This window comes from Tachyglossus aculeatus, chromosome 5 (genome assembly GCF_015852505.1).
Source record: "Tachyglossus aculeatus isolate mTacAcu1 chromosome 5, mTacAcu1.pri, whole genome shotgun sequence".
Taxonomy (NCBI): Eukaryota; Metazoa; Chordata; class Mammalia; order Monotremata; family Tachyglossidae; genus Tachyglossus; species Tachyglossus aculeatus.
In genome coordinates, this window is record NC_052070.1 from 6331071 (window position 1) to 6356148 (window position 25078).

Consider the following 25078-nt stretch of genomic DNA (forward strand, 5'->3'; position numbering starts at 1 on the left):
CGCTTGGAAAGTACACTTCAGGGTGGATTCATTCATTCATTCATTCACTCAGTCGTATTTATTGAGCGCTGACTGTGTGCAGAGCACTGTACTAAGCGCTTGGAAAGTACAGTGCGGGGTGGATTCATTCATTCATTCACTCATTCAGTCATATTTATTGAGCGCTGACTGTGTGCAGAGCACCGTACTAAGCGCTTGGAAAGTACACTTTGGGGTGGATTCATTCATTCATTCACTCATTCAGTTGTATTTATTGAGCGCTGACTGTGTGCAGAGCACTGTACTAAGCGCTTGGAAAGTACAGTGCGGGGTGGATTCATTCATTCATTCACTCATTCAGTCATATTTATTGAGCGCTGACTGTGTGCAGAGCACCGTACTAAGCGCTTGGAAAGTACACTTTGGGGTGGATTCATTCATTCATTCACTCATTCAGTTGTATTTATTGAGCGCTGACTGTGTGCAGAGCACTGTACTAAGCGCTTGGAAAGTACAGTGCGGGGTGGATTCATTCATTCATTCACTCATTCAGTCATATTTATTGAGCGCTGACTGTGTGCAGAGCACCGTACTAAGCGCTTGGAAAGTACACTTCAGGGTGGATTCATTCATTCATTCATTCACTCATTCAGTCGTATTTATTGAGCGCTGACTGTGTGCAGAGCACCTTACTAAGCGCTTGGAAAGTACACTTCGGGGTGGATTCATTCATTCATTCATTCACTCATTCAGTCGTATTTATTGAGCGCTGACTGTGTGCAGAGCACCGTACTAAGCGCTTGGGAAGTACACTTCGGCAAGAAATAGAGACAATCCCTACCCAACAATGGGCCAGATGGGGTTGGGCACAGCCCCCGTCCCACGTGGGGCTCACGGTCTCCATCCCCATTTTCCAGATGAGGTCGCTGAGGCCCAGAGAAGTCGAGCGACTCTCCCGGGGTCACCCAGTGGCGGAGGCGGGATTAGAACCCATGACCCTCTGCCCCCCATGCGGCTTTGTAACATGATTAAAGGAGCCGAGGGCAGATGTGGGGGGGTCCGTTTCTGTTTGTGTGTGTGTGTGTGTTGCACACACATATAGAAGCAGCGTGGCTCAGTGAAAAGAGCCCGGGATTTGGAGTCAGAAGTCATGGGTTCAAATCCCGGCTCTGCCACTTGTCAGCTGTGGGACTTTGGTCAAGTCACTTCACTTCTTTCGGCCTCAGTTCCCTCATCTGGAAAATGGGGATGAAGACTGTGAGCCCCCCGTGGGACAACCTGATCACCTTGTAACCTCCCCAGCGCTTAGAACAGTGCTTGTCACATAGTAAACGCTTAATAAATGCCATTATTATTATTATTATTATTATTATTATTATTATTGCAGGTGATGTGTGTCCAGATTAAATGTTTCCATGAGATCATCACCATCGGCTACAACGTCTATCACTCGTACGAGCTGCCCTGGTTCAGGACCCTAAGCTGGTAAGTGCCGGCGGTGGCGGGCGGGGAACGAAGGACCCCTCCCGGGAGCCCGTCGTTGGGTCGGGATCATCTCCCTCTGTTGCCGACTTGTAATCAATCAATCAATAGGTTGCCAACTTGGACTTCCCAAGCGCTCAGTACAGTGCTCTGCACACAGTAAGCGCTCAATAAACACGACTGAATGAATGAATGAATGGGTTCGACTCCCGGCATGACTGCTGGGTGACCTTGGGCAATTGGCATCACTTCCTCAATCACTCATTCATTCACTCAATCGTATTTATTGAGCGCTTACTGGGTGCAGAGCACTGGACTAAGCGCTTGGGGAGTCCAAGTCGGCAACATCTAGAGACGGTCCCTACCCACCAGTGGGCTCACGGTCTAAAAGGGGGAGACAGAGAACAAAACCAAACATACTAACAAAATAAAAGAAATAGAATAGATAGGTACAAGTAAAATAAATAAATAGAGTAATAAATATGTACAGACATATATGCAGGTTCTGTGGGGAATCAATCAATCAATCGTATTTATTGAGTGCTTACTATGTGCAGAGCACTGGACTAAGCGCTTGGGAAGTACAAATTGGCAACATCTAGAGACAGTCCCTACCCAACAGTGGGCTCACAGTCTAAAAGGGGGAGACAGAGAACAAAACCAAACATACTAACAAAATAAAAGAAATAGAATAGATAGGTACAAGTAAAATAAATAAATAGAGTAATAAATATGTACAAACATATATACAGGCTCTGTGGGGAATCAATCAATCAATCAATCGTATTTATTGAGCGCTTACTATGTGCAGAGCACTGGACTAAGCGCTTGGGAAGTACAAATTGGCAACAACTAGAGACAGTCCCTACCCAACAGTGGGCTCACAGTCTAAAAGGGGGAGACAGAGAACAAAACCAAACATACTAACAAAATAAAATAAATAGAATAGATGTGTACAAGTAAAATAAATAAATAAATAGAGTAATAAATATGTACAAACATATATACATCATCATCATCATCATCAATCGTATTTATTGAGCGCTTACTATGTGCAGAGCACTGTACTAAGCGCTTGGGAAGTACAAATTGGCAACATATAGAGACGGTCCCTACCCAACAGTGGGCTCACAGTCTAAAAGGGGGAGACAGAGACCAAACATACTAACAAAATAAAATAAATAGAATAGATATGTACAAGTAAAATAAATAAATAAATAGAGTAAAAAAAAATATGTACAAACGTATATACATCTATACAGGTGCTGTGGGGAAGGGAAGGAGGTAAGATGGGGGGATGGAGAGGGAGACGAGGGGGAGAGGAAAGAAGGGGCTGAGTGTGGGAAGGCCTCCTGGAGGAGGTGAGCTCTCAGTAGGGCCTTGAAGGGAGGAAGAGAGCGAGCCTGGCGGATGGGCAGAGGGATTGGGGGCATTCCAGGCCTGTACCCAACCCCATCTGGCCCATTGTTGGGTAGGGACCGTCTCTAGATGTTGCCAGCTTGTACTTCCCAAGCGCTTAGTCCAGTGCCCTGCACACAGGAAGCGCTCAACAAATACGACTGGCTGGATGAATGCCCTCCACCTTCTATGCCCCCCAACTGCTCCCTCAGTATTTCACTCATTCGTTCGGTCGTATCGATTAAGCGCTTACTGGACTTTTAGACTGCGAGCCCGCTGTTGGGTAGGGACCGTCTCTATATGTTGCCAACTTGGACTTCCCAAGCGCTTAGTCCAGTGCTCTGCACACAGGAAGCGCTCAATAAATACGACTGATTGATTGATTAGTCCAGTGCTCTGCACACGGTAAGCGCTCAATAAATGCGATTGATTGATTGATTAGTCCAGTGCTCTGCACACAGTAAGCGCTCAATAAGTACGACTGACTGACTGACTGAATTATTATGATTATGCCACAATTATTATTATTATTATTGATTTCCCCCATCTATACGACTGAATTAATTGATTAATTATTATGATTAGGCCACAATTATTATTATTATTCTTATTGTTTTCCCCATCTATATGACTGACTGAACGAATGAATTATTATGATTATGCCACAATTATTATTATTATTCTGATTGTTTTCCCCCACCTATACGACTGAATGAATGAATTATTGTGATTATGCCACAATTATTATTATTATTCTTATTGTTTTCCCCATCTATACGACTGACTGACTGACTGAATTATTATGATTATGCCACAATTATTATTATTCTTATTGTTCCCCATCTATACGACTGAATGAATGAATGAATTATTATGATTATGCCACAATTATTATTATTATTCTTATCCCCCCCCCCATCTCTGCGGTGCGGGCAGGTACTTCCTGCTGTGTGTGAATCTATACGACTGACTGACTGAATGAATTATTATGATTATGCCGCAATTATCATTATTATCCTTATTGCTCCCCCCCCCCCATCTCTGTGGTGCGGGCAGGTACTTCCTGCTGTGTGTGAATCTATACGATTGACTGAATGAATGAATTATTATGATTATGCCGCAATTATTCTTATTATCCTTATTGCTTTTCCCCCCCAATCTCTGCAGTGCGGGCAGGTACTTCCTGCTGTGTGTGAATCTATTCGACCTACTGAATGAATGAATTATTATGATTATGCCGCAATTATTATTATTATTATTATTATTATTATTGTTTTCCCCCGCATCTCTACGGTGCGGGCAGGTACTTCCTGGTGTGTGTGAATCGATACGACTGACTGACTGAATGAATTATTATGATTATGCCACAATTATTATTATTAATATTATCATTTTTCCCCCCTCCATCTCTGCGGTGCGGGCAGGTACTTCCTGCTGTGTGTGAATCGATACGACTGACTGACTGAATGAATTATTATGATTATGCCGCAATTATTCTTCTTATCCTTATTGCTTTTCCCCCCCAATCTCTGCAGTGCGGGCAGGTACTTCCTGCTGTGTGTGAATCTATTCGACCTACTGAATGAATGAATTATTATGATTATGCCGCAATTATTGTTATTATTATTATTATTATTGTTTTCCCCCGCATCTCTACGGTGCGGGCAGGTACTTCCTGGTGTGTGTGAATCGATACGACCGACTGACTGAATGAATTATTATGATTATGCCACAATTATTATTATTAATATTATCATTTTCCCCCCCTCCATCTCTGCGGTGCGGGCAGGTACTTCCTGCTGTGTGTGAATCGATACGACTGACTGAATGAATGAATTATTATGATTATGCCGCAATTATTATTCTTATCCTTATTGCTTTTCCCCCCCAATCTCTGCAGTGCGGGCAGGTACTTCCTGCTGTGTGTGAATCTATTCGACCTACTGAATGAATGAATTATTATGATTATGCCGCAATTATTATTATTATTATTATTATTATTATTATTATTATTATTATTGTTTTCCCCCCCATCTCTACGGTGCGGGCAGGTACTTCCTGGTGTGTGTGAATCAATACGACTGACTGACTGAATGAATGATTATGATTATGCCGCAATTATTATTATTATCCTTATTATTTTTCCCCCCCATCTCTGCGGTGCGGGCAGGTACTTCCTGCGATTATGCCTCAATTATTATTATTATTCTTATTGTTTTTCCCCCATCCATACGACTGACTGACAATGAATTATTATGATTATGCCACAATTATTATTATTATCCTTATTGTCCCCCCGTCCCGTCCCCCCCCATCTCTGCGGTGTGGGCAGGTACTTCCTGCTGTGTGTGAATCTATACGACTGACTGACTGAATGAATTATTATGATTATGCCGTAATTATTATTATTATCCTTATTGTTTTTCCCCCCCCATCTCTGCGGTGTGGGCAGGTACTTCCTGCTGTGTGTGAATCTAAACGACTGAATGAATGAATGAATTATTATGATTATGCCACAATTATTATTATTATTGTTTCCCCCCATCTATACGACTGACTGACTGAATGAATTATTATGATTATGCTGCAATTATTATTATTATCCTTATTGTTTTCCCCTCCCCCATCTCTGCGGTGCGGGCAGGTACTTCCTTCTGTGTGTGAATCTATACAACTGACTGAATGAATGAATTATTATGATTATGCTGCAATTATTATTATTATTCTTATTATTTTCCCCCCCATCTCTGTGGTGCGGGCAGGCACTTCCTGCTGTGTGTGAATCGATATGACTGACTGACTGAATGAATTATTATGATTATGCCGCAATTATTATTATTATTACTATTATTATCATCATCATTTTTTCCCCCCTCCATCTCTGCGGTGCGGTCAGGTACTTTCTGCTGTGTGTGAATCGATATGACTGACTGAATGAATGAATTATTATGATTATGCCACAATTATTATTATTATTCTTATTATTTCCCCCCATCTCTGCGGTGCGGGCAGGTACTTCCTGCGATTATGCCGCAATTATTATTCTTATTCTTATTGTTTTTCCCCCATCTATACGACTGACTGAATGAATTAATTATTATTATTATGCCGCAATTATTATTATTATTATCCTTATTGTTTTTTCCCCCCCATCTCTGTGGTGCGGGCAGGTACTTCCTGCTGTGTGTGAATCTATATGACTGACTGAATGAATGAATTACTATGATTATGCCGCAATTATTATTATTATCCTTATTGTTTTTCCCCCCCATCTCTGCAGTGCGGGCAGGTACTTCCTGCGATTATGCCGCAATTATTATTATTATTCTTATTGTTTTTCCCCCATCTATATGACTGACTGACTGAATGAATTATGATTATGCCGCAATTATTATTGTTATTTTCCTTATTGTTTTTCCCCCCCCATCTCTGCGGTGCAGGCAGGTACTTCCTGCTGTGTGCGAATCTATACGACTGACTGACTGAATGAATTATTATGATTATGCTGCAATTATTATTATTATTCTTATTATTTCCCCCCCCCCCCCCATCTCTGCGGTGCGGGCAGGTACTTCCTGCGATTATGCCGCAATTATTATTATTATTCTTATTGTTTTTCCCCATCCATACGACTGACTGACTGAATTATTATGATTATCCCGCAATTATTTTTATTATTATTCTTATCGTTTTTCCCCCCTCCATCTCTGCGGTGCGGGCAGGTACTTCCTGTGATTATGCCGCAATTATTATTATTATTATTATTGTTTTCCCCCATCTATACGACTGACTGACTGAATGAATTATTATTATTATGCCGCAATTATTATCATTATTATTGTCCTTATTGTTCCCCCCCCCCCCCCCCCCATCTCTGCAGTGCGGGCAGGTACTTCCTGCTGTGTGCGAATCGATACGACTGACTGACTGAATGAATTATTATGATTATGCCACAATTATTATTATTATCCTTACTGTTTTTCCCCGCCATCTCTGCGGTGCGGGCAGGTACTTCCTGCGATTATGCCGCAATTATTATTATTATTCTTATTGTTTTTCCCCGTCCATACGACTGACTGACTGAATGAATTATTATGATTATGTTGCAATTATTATTATTATTATTATTATTATTATTATTGTTTTCCCCCCCATCTCTGCGGTGTGGGCAGGTACTTCCTGCTGTGTGTGAATCGATACGACTGACTGAATGAATGAATTATTATGATTATGCCACAATTATTATTATTATTATTGTTTTTCCCCCCTCCATCTCTGCGGTGCGGGCAGGTACTTCCTTCTGTGTGTGAATCTACACAACTGACTGAATGAATGAATTATTATGATTGTGCCGCAATTATTATTATTATTCTTATTATTTTCCCACCCCCATCTCTGCGGTGCGGGCAGGTACTTCCTGCGATTATGCCGCAATTATTATTATTATTCGTATTGTTTTTCCCCCATCCATACGACTGACTGAATGAATTATTATGATTATGCCACAATTGTTATTATTCTTATCGTTTCTCCCCCCTCCATCTCTGCGGTGCGGGCAGGTACTTCCTTCTGTGTGTGAATCGACACAACTGACTGAATGAATGAATTATTATGATTGTGCCGCAATTATTATTATTATTCTTATTATTTTCCCCCCCCCCAATCTCTGCGGTGTGGGCAGGTACTTCCTGTGATTATGCCGCAATTATTATTCTTATTCTATTGTTTTTCCCCCATCTATACGACTGACTGACTGAATGAATTATTATTATTATGCTGCAATTATTATTATTATTGTTCTTATTGTTCCCCCCCCCCCCCCCCCCCCCCCAATCTCTGCAGTGCGGGCAGGTACTTCCTGCTGTGGGTGAATCGATACGACTGACTGACTGAATGAATTATTATGATTGTGCCGCAATTATTATTATTATCCTTATTATTTTTCCCCCCCATCTCTGCGGTGCGGGCAGGTACTTCCTGCGATTATGCCGCAATTATTATTATTATTCTTATTGTTTTTCCCCCATCTATACGACTGAATGAATGAATTATTATGATTATGCCGCAATTATTATTCTTATTATTCTTATTGATTTTCCCCCCCATCTCTGCGGTGCGGGCAGGTACTTCCTGCTGTGCGTGAATTACTTCTTCTACGGCGAGACGGTGACGGATTATTTCTTCACGCTGGTGCAGAGGGAGGAACCCCTGAGGATCCTGAGCCGATACCATCGCTTCATCTCCTTCGCCCTCTACCTCACGGGTCAGCGTCTCCCCCACTGCCCTCCCGCTCCCGCCCGGGACCGTTTCCCGGGAAGCGGCGCGGCCTAGCGCGTCTCTCCCGGTCATGGGAGTCGGGGGTCATGGGTTCGAATCCCCAAGCGCTTCCCAATAATAATAATGATGGCGCTTATTAAGCCCTTCGAATCCCCAAGCGCTTCCCAATAATAATAATAATAATGGCGTTTATTAAGCCCTTCGAATCCCCAAGCGCTTCCCAATAATAATAATAATGGCGTTTATTAAGCCCTTCGAATCCCCAAGCGCTTCCCAATAATAATAATGATGGCGCTTATTAAGCCCTTCGAATCCCCAAGCGCTTCCCAATAATAATAATAATAATGGCGTTTATTAAGCCCTTCGAATCCCCAAGCGCTTCCCAATAATAATAATAATGGCGTTTATTAAGCCCTTCGAATCCCCAAGCGCTTCCCAATAATAATAATGATGGCGTTTATTAAGCCCTTCGAATCCCCAGGCGCTTCCCAATAATAATAATGGCGTTTATTAAGCCCTTCGAATCCCCAAGCGCTTCCCAATAATAATAATAATAATGGCGTTTATTAAGCCCTTCGAATCCCCAAGCGCTTCCCAATAATAATAATGATGGCGTTTATTAAGCCCTTCGAATCCCCAGGCGCTTCCCAATAATAATAATAATAATGGCGTTTATTAAGCCCTTCGAATCCCCAAGCGCTTCCCAATAATAATAATAATAATGGCGTTTATTAAGCCCTTCGAATCCCCAAGCGCTTCCCAATAATAATAATGATGGCGTTTATTAAGCCCTTCGAATCCCCAGGCGCTTCCCAATAATAATAATAATAATGGCGTTTATTAAGCCCTTCGAATCCCCAAGCGCTTCCCAATAATAATAATGATGGCGTTTATTAAGCCCTTCGAATCCCCAGGCGCTTCCCAATAATAATAATAATGGCGTTTATTAAGCCCTTCGAATCCCCAAGCGCTTCCCAATAATAATAATGATGGCGTTTATTAAGCCCTTCGAATCCCCAGGCGCTTCCCAATAATAATAATAATGGCGTTTATTAAGCCCTTCGAATCCCCAGGCGCTTCCCAATAATAATAATAATAATGGCGTTTATTAAGCCCTTCGAATCCCCAAGCGCTTCCCAATAATAATAATAATGGCGTTTATTAAGCCCTTCGAATCCCCAAGCGCTTCCCAATAATAATAATGATGGCGTTTATTAAGCCCTTCGAATCCCCAGGCGCTTCCCAATAATAATAATAATAATGGCGTTTATTAAGCCCTTCGAATCCCCAAGCGCTTCCCAATAATAATAATGATGGCGTTTATTAAGCCCTTCGAATCCCCAGGCGCTTCCCAATAATAATAATAATGGCGTTTATTAAGCCCTTCGAATCCCCAAGCGCTTCCCAATAATAATAATAATAATGGCGTTTATTAAGCCCTTCGAATCCCCAAGCGCTTCCCAATAATAATAATGATGGCGTTTATTAAGCCCTTCGAATCCCCAGGTGCTTCCCAATAATAATAATAATAATGGCGTTTATTAAGCCCTTCGAATCCCCAAGCGCTTCCCAATAATAATAATAATGGCGTTTATTAAGCCCTTCGAATCCCCAAGCGCTTCCCAATAATAATAATAATGGCGTTTATTAAGCCCTTCAAATCCCCAAGCGCTTCCCAATAATAATAATGATGGCGCTTATTAAGCCCTTCGAATCCCCAGGCGCTTCCCAATAATAATAATAATAATGGCGTTTATTAAGCCCTTCGAATCCCCAAGCGCTTCCCAATAATAATAATAATAATGGCGTTTATTAAGCCCTTCGAATCCCCAAGCGCTTCCCAATAATAATAATAATGGCGTTTATTAAGCCCTTCGAATCCCCGAGCGCTTCCCAATAATAATAATAATAATGTATATATGTATATATGGTTGTACATATTTATTACTCTATTTATTTATTTATTTTACTTGTACATTTCTAGCCTACTTATTTTATTTTGTTGGTATGTTTGCTTCTGTTCTCTGTCTCCCCCTTTTAGACTGTGAGCCCACTGTTGGGCAGGGACCGTCTCTATGTGATGCCAATTTGTACTTCCCAAGCGCTTAGTACAGTGCTCTGCACATAGTAAGCGCTCAATAAATACGATTGATTGATTGATTGATTGATTAGTAATAATAATGGCGTTTATTAAGCGCTTACCGCCGTCATCGCCGCTGTACCGGAGACAGATTCCGAACAAGGAGGGGTGTCTAGAGCAGTGCTAGTTTGGCTTCTGGGGTTGGACCCGATCCCGAACCCCAACTTTACCGACGAGGGTTGTGAGGCCCGGGGAAGTGAAATCATCACCATCAATCGTATTTATTGAGCGCTTACTATGTGCAGAGCACTGTACGAAGCGCTTGGGAAGTACAGATTGGCAACATCTAGAGACAGTCCCTACCCAACAGTGGGCTGACGGTCTAAAAGACTGACTTGAAATGACCTGCCCAAGGTAATAATCAATCAGTCGTATTTATTGAGCGCTTACTGTGTGCAGAGCGCTGTACTGAGCACTTGGGAAGTCCAAGTTGGCAACATCTAGAGACAGTCCCTACCCGACAGTGGGCTCACAGTCTTAATAATAATAATAATGATGGCCTTTATTAAGCGCTTACTATGTGCAAAGCACTGTTCTAAGCGCTGGGGAGTTGACAAGGTGATCAGGTTGTCCCATGGGGGGCTCACAGTCTTAATCCCCATTTTGCAGATGAGGGAACTGAGGCCCAGAGAAGTGAAGTGACTTGCCCAAAGTCACGCAGCCCACAAGTGGCGGAGTCGGGATTTGAACCCGTGACCTCCGACTCCAAAGCCCAGGCTCTTACCACTGAGCCATGCTGCTTCTCTAATAATAATGATGGCATTTATTAAGCGCTTACTATGTGCACAGCACCGTTCTAAGCGCTGGGGAGGTTACAAGGTGATCAGGTTGGCCCACGGGGGGCTCACAGTCTTCATCCCCATTTTACAGATAATAATAATGATGGCATTGATTAAGCGCTTACTATGTGCACAGCACCTTTCTAAGCGCTGGGAAGGATACAAGGTGATAATAATAATAATAATTGGCATTTGTTAAGCGCTTACTATGTGCAAAGCACTGTTCTAAGCGCTGGGGAGGTTACAAGGCGATCAGGTCGTCCCACGGGGGGCTCACAGTCTTCATCCCCATTTTACAGGTAATAATAATGATGGCATTGATTAAGTGCTTACTATGTGCACAAAGCACTGTTCTAAGCGCTGGAGAGGTTACAAGGTGATCAGGTTGTCCCACGGGGGGCTCACAGTCTTCATCCCCATTTTCCAGATGAGGGAACTGAGGCCCAGAGAAGTGAAGTGACTTGCCCAAAGTCACACAGCTGACAATTGGCGGAGCCGGGATTTGGTACTTCCCAAGCGCTTGGTACAGTGCTCTGCACACAGCAAGCGCTCAATAAATACGATTGAATGAAGGAATGAATGCATGAATATTTACTTGTACATATTTATTCTATTTATTTTATTTTGTTAAAATGTTTTGTTTTGCTGTCCGTCTCCCCCTTCTAGACTGTGAGCCCGCTGTTGGGTAGGGACCATCTCTAGATGTTGCCAACTTGGACTTCCCAAGCGCTTAGTACAGTGCTCTGCACACAGTAAGCGCTCAATAAATACAATTGAATGAATGAATGAATGAATGAATTCCGGCTCTGCCAATTGTCAGCTGTGTGACTTTGGGCAAGTCGCTTCACGTCTCTGGGCCTCAGTTCCCTCATCTGGAAAATGGGGATGAAGACTGTGAGCCCCCCGTGGGACAACCTGATCTCCTTGTAACCTCCTCAGCGCTTAGAACAGTGCTTTGCACAGAGTAAGCGCTTAACAAATGCCATTATTATTATTATTATTATTATTCGGAGTCAGAGGTCGTGGGTTCTAATTCCGGCTCCACCTCATGTCCACTGGGTGACCTTGGGCAAGCCACTTCACTTCTCTGGGCCTCAGTTCCCTCATCTGGAAAATGGGGATGAAGCTGTGAGCCCCCCATGGGACAACCTGATCTCCTTGTAACCTCCCCAGCGCTTAGAACAGTGCTTGGCACATAGTAAGCGCTTAATGAATGCCATCATCATTATTATTATTGTTATTCGGAGTCAGAGGTCGTGGGTTCCAATCCCGGCTCCGCCTCATGTCCGCCGGGTGACCTTGGGCAAGCCGCTTCACTTCTCTGGGCCTCAGTTCCCTCATCTGGAAAATGGGGATGAAGACCGTGAGCCCCACGGGGGACAACCTGATCACCTTGGATTCGATGAATTGTATTTATTGAGCTCTTACTGTGTGCAGAGCACTGTACTAAGCACTACCTGATGACCTTGGATCTGATGAATTGTATTTATTGAGCGCTTACTGTGTGCAGAGCACTGTACTAAGCACTTGTATCTACCCCAGCGCTTAGTATAGTGCTTGACACATAGTAAGCACTTAACAAATACCATTATTATTATTATTATTATTATTATTATTATTATTATTATTATTATTATTATTATTTTATGATCTGGGGGACTGGGGATGGGGCGGACACTTGCCCCTTTCCCCCAGCTAACGTAGAGCCCACCTCCCCTTCGGTCCGTGGGGCATTTGCTGAGCGCCTCTTGGGAGCCAAGCATCATGATGGTAAGCACTGTACTAAGCGCTTGTATCCATCCCAGCGCTTAGTATAGTGCTTGGCACATAGGCGCTTAACAAATACCATTATTATTATTATTATTATTATTACTATTATTATTATTATTATTATTATATTATCTGGAGGGCCAGGGATGGGGCGGATGCTTGCCCCTTCCCCCCAGCTAACGTAGAGCCCGCCTCCCCTTCAGTCTGTGGGGGATTTACTGAGCGCATCGTGATGATAATAATCATAATAATAATGATAATAATGATGATTATAATAATAATAATAATAATAATAACAATAATAATAATGGTGTTGGTTAAGAGCTTCCTATGTGGCAGGCACTGTACTAAGCGCTGGGTAGAGAAGCAGCCTGGCTTACGTTGTTGGGTAGGGACTGTCTCTCTCTGTTGCCGAATCATCCTTTCCAAGCGCTTAGTACAGTGCTCTGCACACAGTAAGTGCCCAATAAATACGACCGAATGAATGAATGGAAAGAGCCCGGGCTTGGGAGTGAGAGGACGTGGGTTCTAATCCCGCCACTCGTCAGCTGGGTGACTTTGGGCAAGTCACTTCACTTCTCTGGGCCTCGGTTCCCTCGTCTGTAAAATGGGGATGAAGACTGTGAGCCCCCCGTGGGACAACCTGATGATCTGGTATCTCCCCTGAGCGCTTAGAACAGTGCTTGGCACAAAGTAAGCGCTTAACAAATACCATTTATTATTATTATTATTATTATTATTATTATTATTATTATTATTATTATCCGGGGGGGCCGGGGATGGGGCAGACGCTTGCCACCAGCTAACGTAGAGCCTGCCTCCCCTTCAGGTCAACCTGATGACCTTGTATCTCCCCCAAGCGCTTAGAACAGTGCTTGGCACATAGTAAGCGCTTAACAAATTCATTCATTCATCCATCCAGTCGTATTTATTGAGCGCTTACTGTGTGCAGAGCACTGTACTAAGCGCTTGGGAAGTACAAGTTGGCAACATATAGAGACTGTCCCTACCCAGCAGTGGGCTCACAGTCTAGAAATGCCGTCAGCAGCGCTTAGGACAGTGCTTGGCACAAAGTAAGCGCTTATCAAATACCATTATTATTATTACTATTATTATTATTACTATTATTATCCGGGGGGGCTGGGGATGGGGCGGACGCTTGCCACCAGCTAACGTAGAGCCCGCCTCCCCTTCAGGTCAACCTGATGACCTTGTATCTCCCCCAAGCGCTTAGAACAGTGCTTGGCACATAGTAAACGCTTAACAAATTCATTCATTCATTCATTCAATCGTATTTATTGAGCGCTTACTGTGTACTAAGCGCTTGGGAAGTACAAGTTGGCAACATATAGAGACGGCCCCTACCCAACAGCGGGCTCACAGTCTAGAAATGCCATCAGCAGCGCTTAGGACAGTGCTTGGCACAAAGTAAGTGCTCATCAAATACCATTATTATTATTATTACTATTATTATCCGGGGGGCTGGGGATGGGGCGGACGCTTGCCCTTTCCCTCCAGGTAACTTAGAGCCCGCCTCCCCTTCAGGTCAATCAATCAATCAGTCATATTTATTGAGCGCTTACTGTGTGCAGAGCACTGTACTAAGCGCTAGGGAAGTACAAGTCGGCAACACATAGAGACGGTCCCTACCCAACAGCGGGTATCTCCCCCAAGCGCTTAGAACAGTGCTTGGCACATAGTAAACGCTTATCAAATTCATTCATTCATTCATTCAATCGTATTTATTGAGCGCTTAGTGTGTGCAGAGCACTGTACTAAGCGCTTGGGAAGTACAAGTCGGCAACACATAGAGACAGTCCCTACCCAACAGCGGGTATCTCCCCCAAGCGCTTAGAACAGTGCTTGGCACATAGTAAACGCTTATCAAATTCATTCATTCATTCAATCGTATTTATTGAGCGCTTAGTGTGTGCAGAGCACTGTACTAAACGCTTGGGAAGTCCAAGTTGGCAACGCATAGAGATGGTCCCTACCCAACAGTGGGCTCACAGTCTCGAGGAGCCGACACTTCTTCCGCGTGCAGAGCGCTGTGCTGAACGCTTGGGAGAGTCCAGTAGAGTTATTAGACCCGATCTTGTTTTGTTCTCCGTCTCCCCCTTCTAGACTGTGAGCCCACTGTTGGGTAGGGACCGTCTCTAGATGTTGCCAACTTGTACTTCCCAAGCGCTTAGTACAGTGCTCTGCACACAGTAAGCGCTCAATAAATACGACTGAATGAATGAAGGACCCCACAGCCGGCTGTGGGCCGGATAGCAATAATAATAATAATGATGGTATTTGTTAAGCGCTTACTCCGTGCCCAGCACTGTCCTAAGCGCTGGGGAGGATACAAGGTAATCGGGTTGTCCCGCGGGGGGGCTCACAGGCTTCATCCCCATTTTCCAGATGAGGGAACTGAGGCCCAGGGAAGTGAAGGGACTTACCCAAGGTCACACAGCTGACAGGTGGGATGAAGAAGGGGAGCGATCAGGGCGAAGCGGGAGAGGAGGAAAGAAGGGCCGACCTCCCGGAGGAGTAGCGAGCTGCTTCATTCATTCAGTCGTATTTATTGAGCGCTTACTGTGTGCAGAGCACTGTACTAAGCGCTTGGGAAGTACAATTCCGAGTTGGTATATATATATATGTTTGTGTGTGTGTGTGTATATACATATACACCTGTATGTTCATTCATTTATTCATTCATTCGTATTTATTGAGCGCTTACTGTGTGCAGAGCACTGTACTAAGCGCTTGGGAAGTACAATTCAGAGTTGGTATATATATGTGTGTGTGTGTGTGTGTGTGTGTATATATATACACCTGTGTATTCATTCATTCAGTCATATTCATTGAGCGCTTACTGTGTGCAGAGCACTGTACTAAGCGCTTGGGAAGTACAATTCAGAGTTGGGGTGTGTGTGTGTATACCTGTATATTCATTCATTCATTCATTTGTATTTATTGAGCGCTTACTGTGTGCAGAGCACTGTACTAAGCGCTTGGGAAGTACAATTCAGAGTTGGTATATATATGTGTGTGTGTGTATATATATATATATCTGTGTATTCATTCAGTCATATTTATTGAGCACTTACTGTGTGCAGAGCACTGTACTAAGCGCTTGGGAAGTACAATTCAGAGTTGGGGTATGTGTGTGTATACCTGTATATTCATTCATTCAATCGTATTTATTGAGCGCTTACTGTGTGCAGAGCACTGTACTAAGCGCTTGGGAAGTACCATTCAGAGTTGGTGTGTGTGTGTGTGTGTGTGTGTATACCTGTATATTCATTCATTCAGTCGTATTTATTGAGCACTTACTGTGTGCAGAGCACTGTACTAAGCGCTTGGGAAGTATAATTCAGAGTTGGTATATGTGTGTGTGTGTGTGTGTGTGTGTATACCTGTATATTCATTCATTCATTCAATCGTATTTATTGAGCGCTTACTGTGTGCAGAGCACTGTACTAAGCGCTTGGGAAGTACAATTCAGAGTTGGTATATATATATATATATATGTGTATATATATATATATATATATATGTATGTGTGTGTGTGTGTGTGTGTTTGTGTGTGTGTGTATATATACCTGTATATTCATTCATTCAATTGTATTTATTGAGCAATTACTGTGTGCAGAGCACTGGACTAAGAGCTTGGGAAGTACAATTCAGAGTTGGTATGTGTGTGTGTGTGTGTGTGTGTGTGTGTGCGTGTGTGTGCGTATACCTGCATATTCATTCATTCATTCATTCATTCAATCGTATTTATTGAGCGCTTACTGTGTGCAGAGCACTGTACTAAGCGCTTGGGAAGTACAATTCAGAGTTGGTGTATATATGTGTGTGTGTGTGTGTGTGTGTGTGTGTATATACCTGTACATTCATTCAATCGTATTTATTGATCGCTTACTGTGTGCAGAGCACTGTACTAAGCGCTTGGGAAGTTCAAGCTTCCCGCCCAGACTGAGCCCCCTCCTTCCTCTCCCCCTCCTCCCTCTCCCCACAGCACCTGTGCATATGTTTGGACGTATTCATTCCACTATTTATTTATTTTATTTGTCCATATTTATTCTATTTATTTTCTTTTGTTAATACGTTTTGTTTTGTCGTCCGCCTCCCCCTTCTAGACTGTGAGCCCGCGGTTGGGTAGGGACCGTCTCTAGATCAATCAATCAATCAATCAATCGTATTTATTGAGCGCTTACCGTGTGCGGAGCACTGTACTAAGCGCTTGGGAAGTCCAAGTTGGCAACATAGAGAGACGGTCCCTACCCAACAGTGGGCTAGATGCTGCCAACTTGGACTTCCCAAGCGCTTAGCGCAGTGCTCCGCACCCAGTAAGCGCTCAATAAATACGATTGAATGAATGAATGAATGAATAATAAATACCGGTGCTTAGAACAGCGCTTTGCACATAGTAAGCGCTTAACAAATGCCGTCGTTATTATTAGTCGAGTGCTCCGCACCCAGTAAGCGCTCAATAAATACGATTGATCGAATGAATGAATGAATAATAAATGCCAGTGCTTAGAACAGTGCTTTGCACATAGTAAGCGCTTAACAAATGCAGTCATTATTATTAGTCGAGTGCTCCACACCCAGTAAGCGCTCAATAAATACGATTGAATGAATGAATGAATGACTAATAAATGCCGGTGCTTAGAACAGTGCTTTGCACATACTAAACGCTTAACAAATGCCGTCACTATTATTAGTCGAGTGCTCCGCACACAGTAAGCGCTCAATAAATACGATTGAATGAATGAATGAATGAATAATCTTTTAGACTGTGAGCCCACTGTTGGGTAGGGACTGTCTCTATATGTTGCCAATTTGTACTTCCCAAGCGCTTAGTACAGTGCTCCGCACACAGTAAGCGCTCAATAAATACGATTGATTGATTGAATAATAAATGCCAGCGCTTTGAACAGCGCTTTGCACATAGTAAGCGCTTAACAAATGCCATCGTTATTATTAGTCGAGTGCTCCGCACCCAGTAAGCGCTCAATAAATACGATTGACTGACTGAATGAATGAATAATAAATGCCGGTGCTTAGAACAGCGCTTTGCACATAGTAAGCGCTTAACAAATGCCGTCATTATTATTAGTCGAGTGCTCCGCACCCTGTAAGCGCTCAATAAATACGATTGAATGAATGAATGAATGAATAATAAATGCCAGTGCTTAGAACAGCGCTTTGCACATAGTAAGCGCTTAACAAATGCCGTCATTATTAGTCGAGTGCTCTGCACCCAGTAAGCGCTCAATAAATACGATTGATTGAATGAATGAATGAATAATAAATGCCAGTGCTTAGAACAGCGCTTTGCACATAGTAAGCGCTTAACAAATGCCATCATTATTATTAGTCGAGTGCTCCGCACCCAGTAAGCGCTCAATAAATACGATTGAATGAATGAATGAATGAATAATAAATGCCGGTGCTTAGAACAGTGCTTTGCACATAGTAAGCGCTTAACAAATGCCGTCGTTATTATTAGTCGAGTGCTCCGCACCCAGTAAGCGCTCAATAGATACGATTGAATGAATGAATGAATAATAAATGCCAGTGCTTAGAACAGTGCTTTGCACATAGTAAGCGCTTAACAAATGCCGTCATTATTATTAGTCGAGTGCTCCGCACCCAGTAGGCGCTCAATAAATACAATTGAATGAATGAATGAATAATAAATGCCAGTGCTTAGAACAGTGCCTGGCACATAGTAAGCGCTTAACAAATGCCGTCATTATTATTAGTCGAGTGCTCCGCACCCAGTAAGCGCTCAATAAATACGATTGAATGAATGAATGAATGAATAGTAAATGCCGGTGCTTAGAACAGTGCTTTGCACATAGTAAGTGCTTAACAAATGCCGTCATTATCATTAAAGTGCTCCGCACCCAGTAAGCGCTCAATAAATACGATTGAATGAATGAATGAATAATAAATGCCGGTGCTTAGAACAGTGCTTTGCACATAGTAAGCGCTTAACAAATGCCGTTGTTATTATTAGTCGAGTGCTCCGCACCCTGTAAGCGCTCAATAAATACGATGGAATGAATGAATGAATGAGTAATCTTTTAGACTGTGAGCCCACTGTTGGGTAGGGACTGTCTCTATATGTTGCCAACTTGTACTTCCCAAGCGCTTAGTACAGTGCTCTGCACATAGCAAGCGCTCAATAAATACGATTGATTGATTGATTGATTGAATAATAAATGCCAGTGCTTTGAACAGCGCTTTGCACATAGTAAGCGCTTAACAAATGCCATCATTATTATTAGTCGAGTGCTCCGCACCCAGTAAGCGCTCAATAAATACGATTGAATGAATGAATGAATAATAAATGCCAGTGCTTTGAACAGCGCTTTGCACATAGTAAGCGCTTAACAAATGCCATCATTATTATTAGTCGAGTGCTCTGCACCCAGTAAGCGCCCAATAAATACGATTGAATGAATGAATGAATGAATAATAAATGCCGGTGCTTAGAACAGCGCTTTGCGCATAGTAAGCGCTTAACAAATGCTGTCATTATTATTAGTCGAGTGCTCCGCACCCAGTAAGCGCTCAATAAATACGATTGACTGACTGAATGAATGAATGAATAATAAATGCCGGCGCTTAGAACAGCGCTTTGCACATAGTAAGCGCTTAACAAATGCCATCGTTATTATTAGTCGAGTGCTCCGCACCCAATAAGCGCCCAATAAATACGATTGAATGAATGAATGAATGAATAATAATTGCCGGTGCTTAGAACAGCGCTTTGCACATAGTAAGCGCTTAACAAATGCCGTCGTTATTATTAGTCGAGTGCTCCGCACCCTGTAAGCGCTCAATAAATACTATTGACTGACTGAATGAATGAATAATAAATGCCAGTGCTTAGAACAGCGCTTTGCACATAGTAAGCGCTTAACAAATGCCGTCATTATTATTAGTCGAGTGCTCCGCACCCTGTAAGCGCTCAATAAATACGATGGAATGAATGAATGAATGAGTAATCTTTTAGACTGTGAGCCCACTGTTGGGTAGGGACTGTCTCTATATGTTGCCAACTTGTACTTCCCAAGCGCTTAGTACAGTGCTCTGCACATAGTAAGCGCTCAATAAATACGATTGATTGATTGATTGAATAATAAATGCCAGTGCTTTGAACAGCGCTTTGCACATAGTAAGCGCTTAACAAATGCCATCATTATTATTAGTCGAGTGCTCCGCACCCAGTAAGCGCTCAATAAATACGATTGAATGAATGAATGAATAATAAATGCCAGTGCTTAGAACAGTGCTTGACACATAGTAAGCGCTTAACAAATGCCATCATTATTATTAGTCGAGTGCTCTGCACCCAATAAGCGCCCAATAAATACGATTGAATGAATGAATGAATAATAAATGCCAGTGCTTAGAACAGCGCTTTGAACATAGTAAGCGCTTAACAAATGCCATCATTATTATTAGTCGAGTGCTCCGCACCCTGTAAGCGCTCAATAAATACGATTGAATGAATGAATGAATGAATAATAAATGCCAGTGCTTAGAACAGCGCTTTGCGCATAGTAAGCGCTTAACAAATGCTGTCATTATTATTAGTCGAGTGCTCCGCACCCAGTAAGCGCTCAATAAATACGATTGACTGACTGACTGAATGAATGAATAATAAATGCCGGCGCTTAGAACAGCGCTTTGCACATAGTAAGCGCTTAACAAATGCCGTCATTATTATTAGTCGAGTGCTCCGCACCCTGTAAGCGCTCAATAAATACGATTGAATGAATGAATGAATAATAAATGCCGGTGCTTAGAACAGCGCTTTGCACATAGTAAGCGCTTAACAAATGCCGTCGTTATTATTAGTCGAGTGCTCCGCACCCAGTAAGCACTCAATAAATACGATTGAATGAATGAATGAATGAATAATCTTTTAGACTGTGAGCCCACTGTTGGGTAGGGACTGTCTCTATATGTTGCCAATTTGTACTTCCCAAGCGCTTAGTACAGTGCTCTGCGCATACTAAGCGCTCGATAAATACGATTGATTGATTGAATAATAAATGCCAGTGCTTTGAACAGCGCTTTGCACATAGTAAGCGCTTAACAAATGCCATTATTATTATTAGTCGAGTGCTCCGCACCCTGTAAGTGCTCAATAAATACGATTGAATGAATAATAAATGCCAGTGCTTAGAACAGCGCTTTGCACATAGTAAGCGCTTAACAAATGCCATCATTATTATTAGTCGAGTGCTCTGCACCCTGTAAGCGCTCAATAAATACGATGGAATGAATGAATGAATAATAAATGCCAGTGCTTAGAACAGTGCTTTGCACATAGTAAGCGCTTAACAAATGCCATCATTATTATTAGTCGAGTGCTCCGCACCCAGTAGGCGCTCAATAAATACAATTGAATGAATGAATGAATAATAAATGCCAGTGCTTAGAACAGTGCCTGGCACATAGTAAGCGCTTAACAAATGCCGTCATTATTATTAGTCGAGTGCTCCGCACCCAGTAAGTGCTCAATAAATACGATTGACTGACTGACTGAATGAATGAATAATAAATGCCGGCGCTTAGAACAGCGCTTTGCACATAGTAAGCGCTTAACAAATGCCGTCATTATTATTAGAGTGCTCCGCACCCAGTAAGCGCTCAATAAATACGATTGACTGACTGACTGAATGAATGAATAATAAATGCCAGTGCTTAGAACAGCGCTTTGCACATAGTAAGCGCTTAACAAATGCCGTCATTATTATTAGTCGAGTGCTCCGCACCCTGTAAGCGCTCAATAAATACGATGGAATGAATGAATGAATGAGTAATCTTTTAGACTGTGAGCCCACTGTTGGGTAGGGACTGTCTCTATATGTTGCCAACTTGTACTTCCCAAGCGCTTAGTACAGTGCTCTGCACATAGTAAGCGCTCAATAAATACGATTGATTGATTGATTGATTGAATAATAAATGCCAGTGCTTTGAACAGCGCTTTGCACATAGTAAGCGCTTAACAGATGCCATCATTATTATTAGTCGAGTGCTCCGCACCCAGTAAGCGCTCAATAAATATGATTGAATGAATGAATGAATAATAAATGCCAGTGCTTAGAACAGTGCTTGACACATAGTAAGCGCTTAACAAATGCCATCATTATTATTAGTCGAGTGCTCTGCACCCAATAAGCGCCCAATAAATACGATTGAATGAATGAATGAATAATAAATGCCAGTGCTTAGAACAGCGCTTTGAACATAGTAAGCGCTTAACAAATGCCATCATTATTATTAGTCGAGTGCTCCGCACCCTGTAAGCGCTCAATAAATACGATTGAATGAATGAATGAATGAATAATAAATGCCAGTGCTTAGAACAGCGCTTTGCGCATAGTAAGCGCTTAACAAATGCTGTCATTATTATTAGTCGAGTGCTCCGCACCCAGTAAGCGCTCAATAAATACGATTGACTGACTGACTGAATGAATGAATAATAAATGCCGGCGCTTAGAACAGCGCTTTGCACATAGTAAGCGCTTAACAAATGCCGTCATTATTATTAGTCGAGTGCTCCGCACCCTGTAAGCGCTCAATAAATACGATTGAATGAATGAATGAATAATAAATGCCGGTGCTTAGAACAGCGCTTTGCACATAGTAAGCGCTTAACAAATGCCGTCGTTATTATTAGTCGAGTGCTCCGCACCCAGTAAGCACTCAATAAATACGATTGAATGAATGAATGAATGAATAATCTTTTAGACTGTGAGCCCACTGTTGGGTAGGGACTGTCTCTATATTTTGCCAATTTGTACTTCCCAAGCGCTTAGTACAGTGCTCTGCACATAGTAAGCGCTCAATAAATGCGATTGATTGATTGATTGATTGAATAATAAATGCCAGCGCTTAGAACAGCGCTTTGCACATAGTAAGCGCTTAACAAATGCCATCATTATTATTAGTCGAGTGCTCCGCACCCTGTAAGTGCTCAATAAATACGATTGAATGAATAATAAATGCCAGTGCTTAGAACAGCGCTTTGCACATAGTAAGCGCTTAACAAATGCCGTCATTATTATTAGTCGAGTGCTCCGCACCCAGTAGGCGCTCAATAAATACGATTGAATGAATGAATGAATAATAAATGCCAGTGCTTAGAACAGTGCCTGGCACATAGTAAGCGCTTAACAAATGCCGTCGTTATTGTTAGTCGAGTGCTCCGCACCCAGTAAGCGCCCAATAAATACGATTGAATGAATGAATGAATGAATAATAAATGCCGGTGCTTAGAACAGCGCTTTGCACATAGTAAGCGCTTAACAAATGCCGTCATTATTATTAGTCGAGTGCTCCGCACCCAGTAAGCGCTCAATAGATACGATTGAATGAATGAATGAATAATAAATGCCAGTGCTTAGAACAGTGCTTTGCACATAGTAAGCGCTTAACAAATGCCGTCATTATTATTAGTCGAGTGCTCCGCACCCAGTAGGCGCTCAATAAATACAATTGAATGAATGAATGAATAATAAATGCCAGTGCTTAGAACAGTGCCTGGCACATAGTAAGCGCTTAACAAATGCCGTCATTATTATTAGTCGAGTGCTCCGCACCCAGTAAGCGCTCAATAAATACGATTGAATGAATGAATGAATGAATAGTAAATGCCGGTGCTTAGAACAGTGCTTTGCACATAGTAAGTGCTTAACAAATGCCGTCATTATCATTAAAGTGCTCCGCACCCAGTAAGCGCTCAATAAATACGATTGAATGAATGAATGAATAATAAATGCCAGTGCTTAGAACAGCGCTTGCACATAGTAAGCGCTTAATAAATGCCATCATTATTATTAGTCGAGTGCCCTAGTAAGCGCTCCAGAGATACCGCGGGCAAGTCGCTTCTCCGGCCCTCCGTCCCCTCGCCGTCCGACCCGATTGGCTCCGGTCCAGCCCGGCGTTCAGCACAGCGCCGGGCGCGCAGGAAGCGCTTAGTAAATAGCGGGAGCACGCGCGCGTCCGGGGAGACTGACCCGTCCACCGTGTCTCTTCCGGCCCCGGCAGGGTTCTGCATGTTCGTCCTGAGCCTGGTGAAGAAACACTACCGACTCCAGTTCTACATGGTAAGGCCGGGCCGGGGCTATCGAGTCATTCATTCCAGCGTATTTATTGAGCTATTTATTGAACGCTTACTGTGTGCGGAGCACTGTACTAAGCGCTTGGGAAGTCCAAGTTGGCAACATCTGGAGACGGTGCCCACCCAACGGCGGGCTCGCGGGCTACTAGGGAAGCAGCATGGCTCGGTGGAAAGAGGATGGGCTTTGGAGTCCGAGGTCCTGGGTTCAAATCCCGGCTCCGCCAATTGTCAGCTGTGGGACTCGGGGCTGGTCGCTTCGCTTCACTTCACGAAATACGGTTGAATAAATACGATTGAATGAGTGGCAGAGAAGCAGCGTGGCTCGGTGGAAAGAGCCCGGGCTTTGGAGTCCGAGGTCCTGGGTTCAAATCCTGGCTCTGCCCGACGGTCAGCTGTGGGACTTGGGGCAAGTCACTTCACTTCACGCTGTGAAATACGGTTGAATAAATGCGATTGAATGAGTGGTAGAGAAGCAGCGTGGCTCGGTGGAAAGAGCCCGGGCTTTGGTGTCAGAGGTCCTGGGTTCAAATCCCAGCTCCGCCACTTGTCAGCTGTGTGACTTTGGGCAAGTCACTTCACTTCTCTGGGCCTCAGTTTCCTCATCTATAAAATGGAGATGAAGACTGTGAGCCCCCCGTGGGACACCTGATCACCTTGTAACCTACCCAGCGCTTAGAACAGGGCTTGGCACATAGTAAGCGCTTAACAAATACCATCATTATTATTATTATTCTTTGGGCCTCGGTTAGCTCACCTGTAAAAATGGGGATTAAAACTGTAAACCCCCCGTGGGACACCTGATCACCTTGTAACCTCCCCAGCGCTTAGAACAGTGCTTTGCACGTAGTAAGCGCTTAACAAATACCACCATTATTATTATTATTCTTTGAGCCTTGGTTACCTCACCTGTAAAAATGGGGATTAAAACTGTGAGCCCCCCCGTGGGACACCTGATCACCTTGTAACCTCTGCAGCGCTTAGAACAGTGCTTTGCACATAGTAAGCGCTTAACAAATACCATCATTATTATTATTATTATTCCCTGGGCCTCGGTTACCTAACCTGTAAAAATGGGGATTAAAACTGTAAGCCCCCCGTGGGACACTTGAT

General features: G+C 43.0%; 1 protein-coding gene across 1 annotated transcript in view; it reads left to right on the top strand.

Annotated features, from left to right (window-relative positions):
* Positions 1-25078, top strand: part of CDS2 (CDP-diacylglycerol synthase 2) — an 86453-nt gene that overhangs the window by 32761 nt on the left and 28614 nt on the right. The window contains exons 4-6 of the mRNA XM_038746466.1: positions 1367-1464; positions 7983-8122; positions 23896-23954. Coding sequence (XP_038602394.1) covers positions 1367-1464; positions 7983-8122; positions 23896-23954 — 297 coding nt within the window. The remainder of the gene's footprint in view (positions 1-1366; positions 1465-7982; positions 8123-23895; positions 23955-25078) is intronic.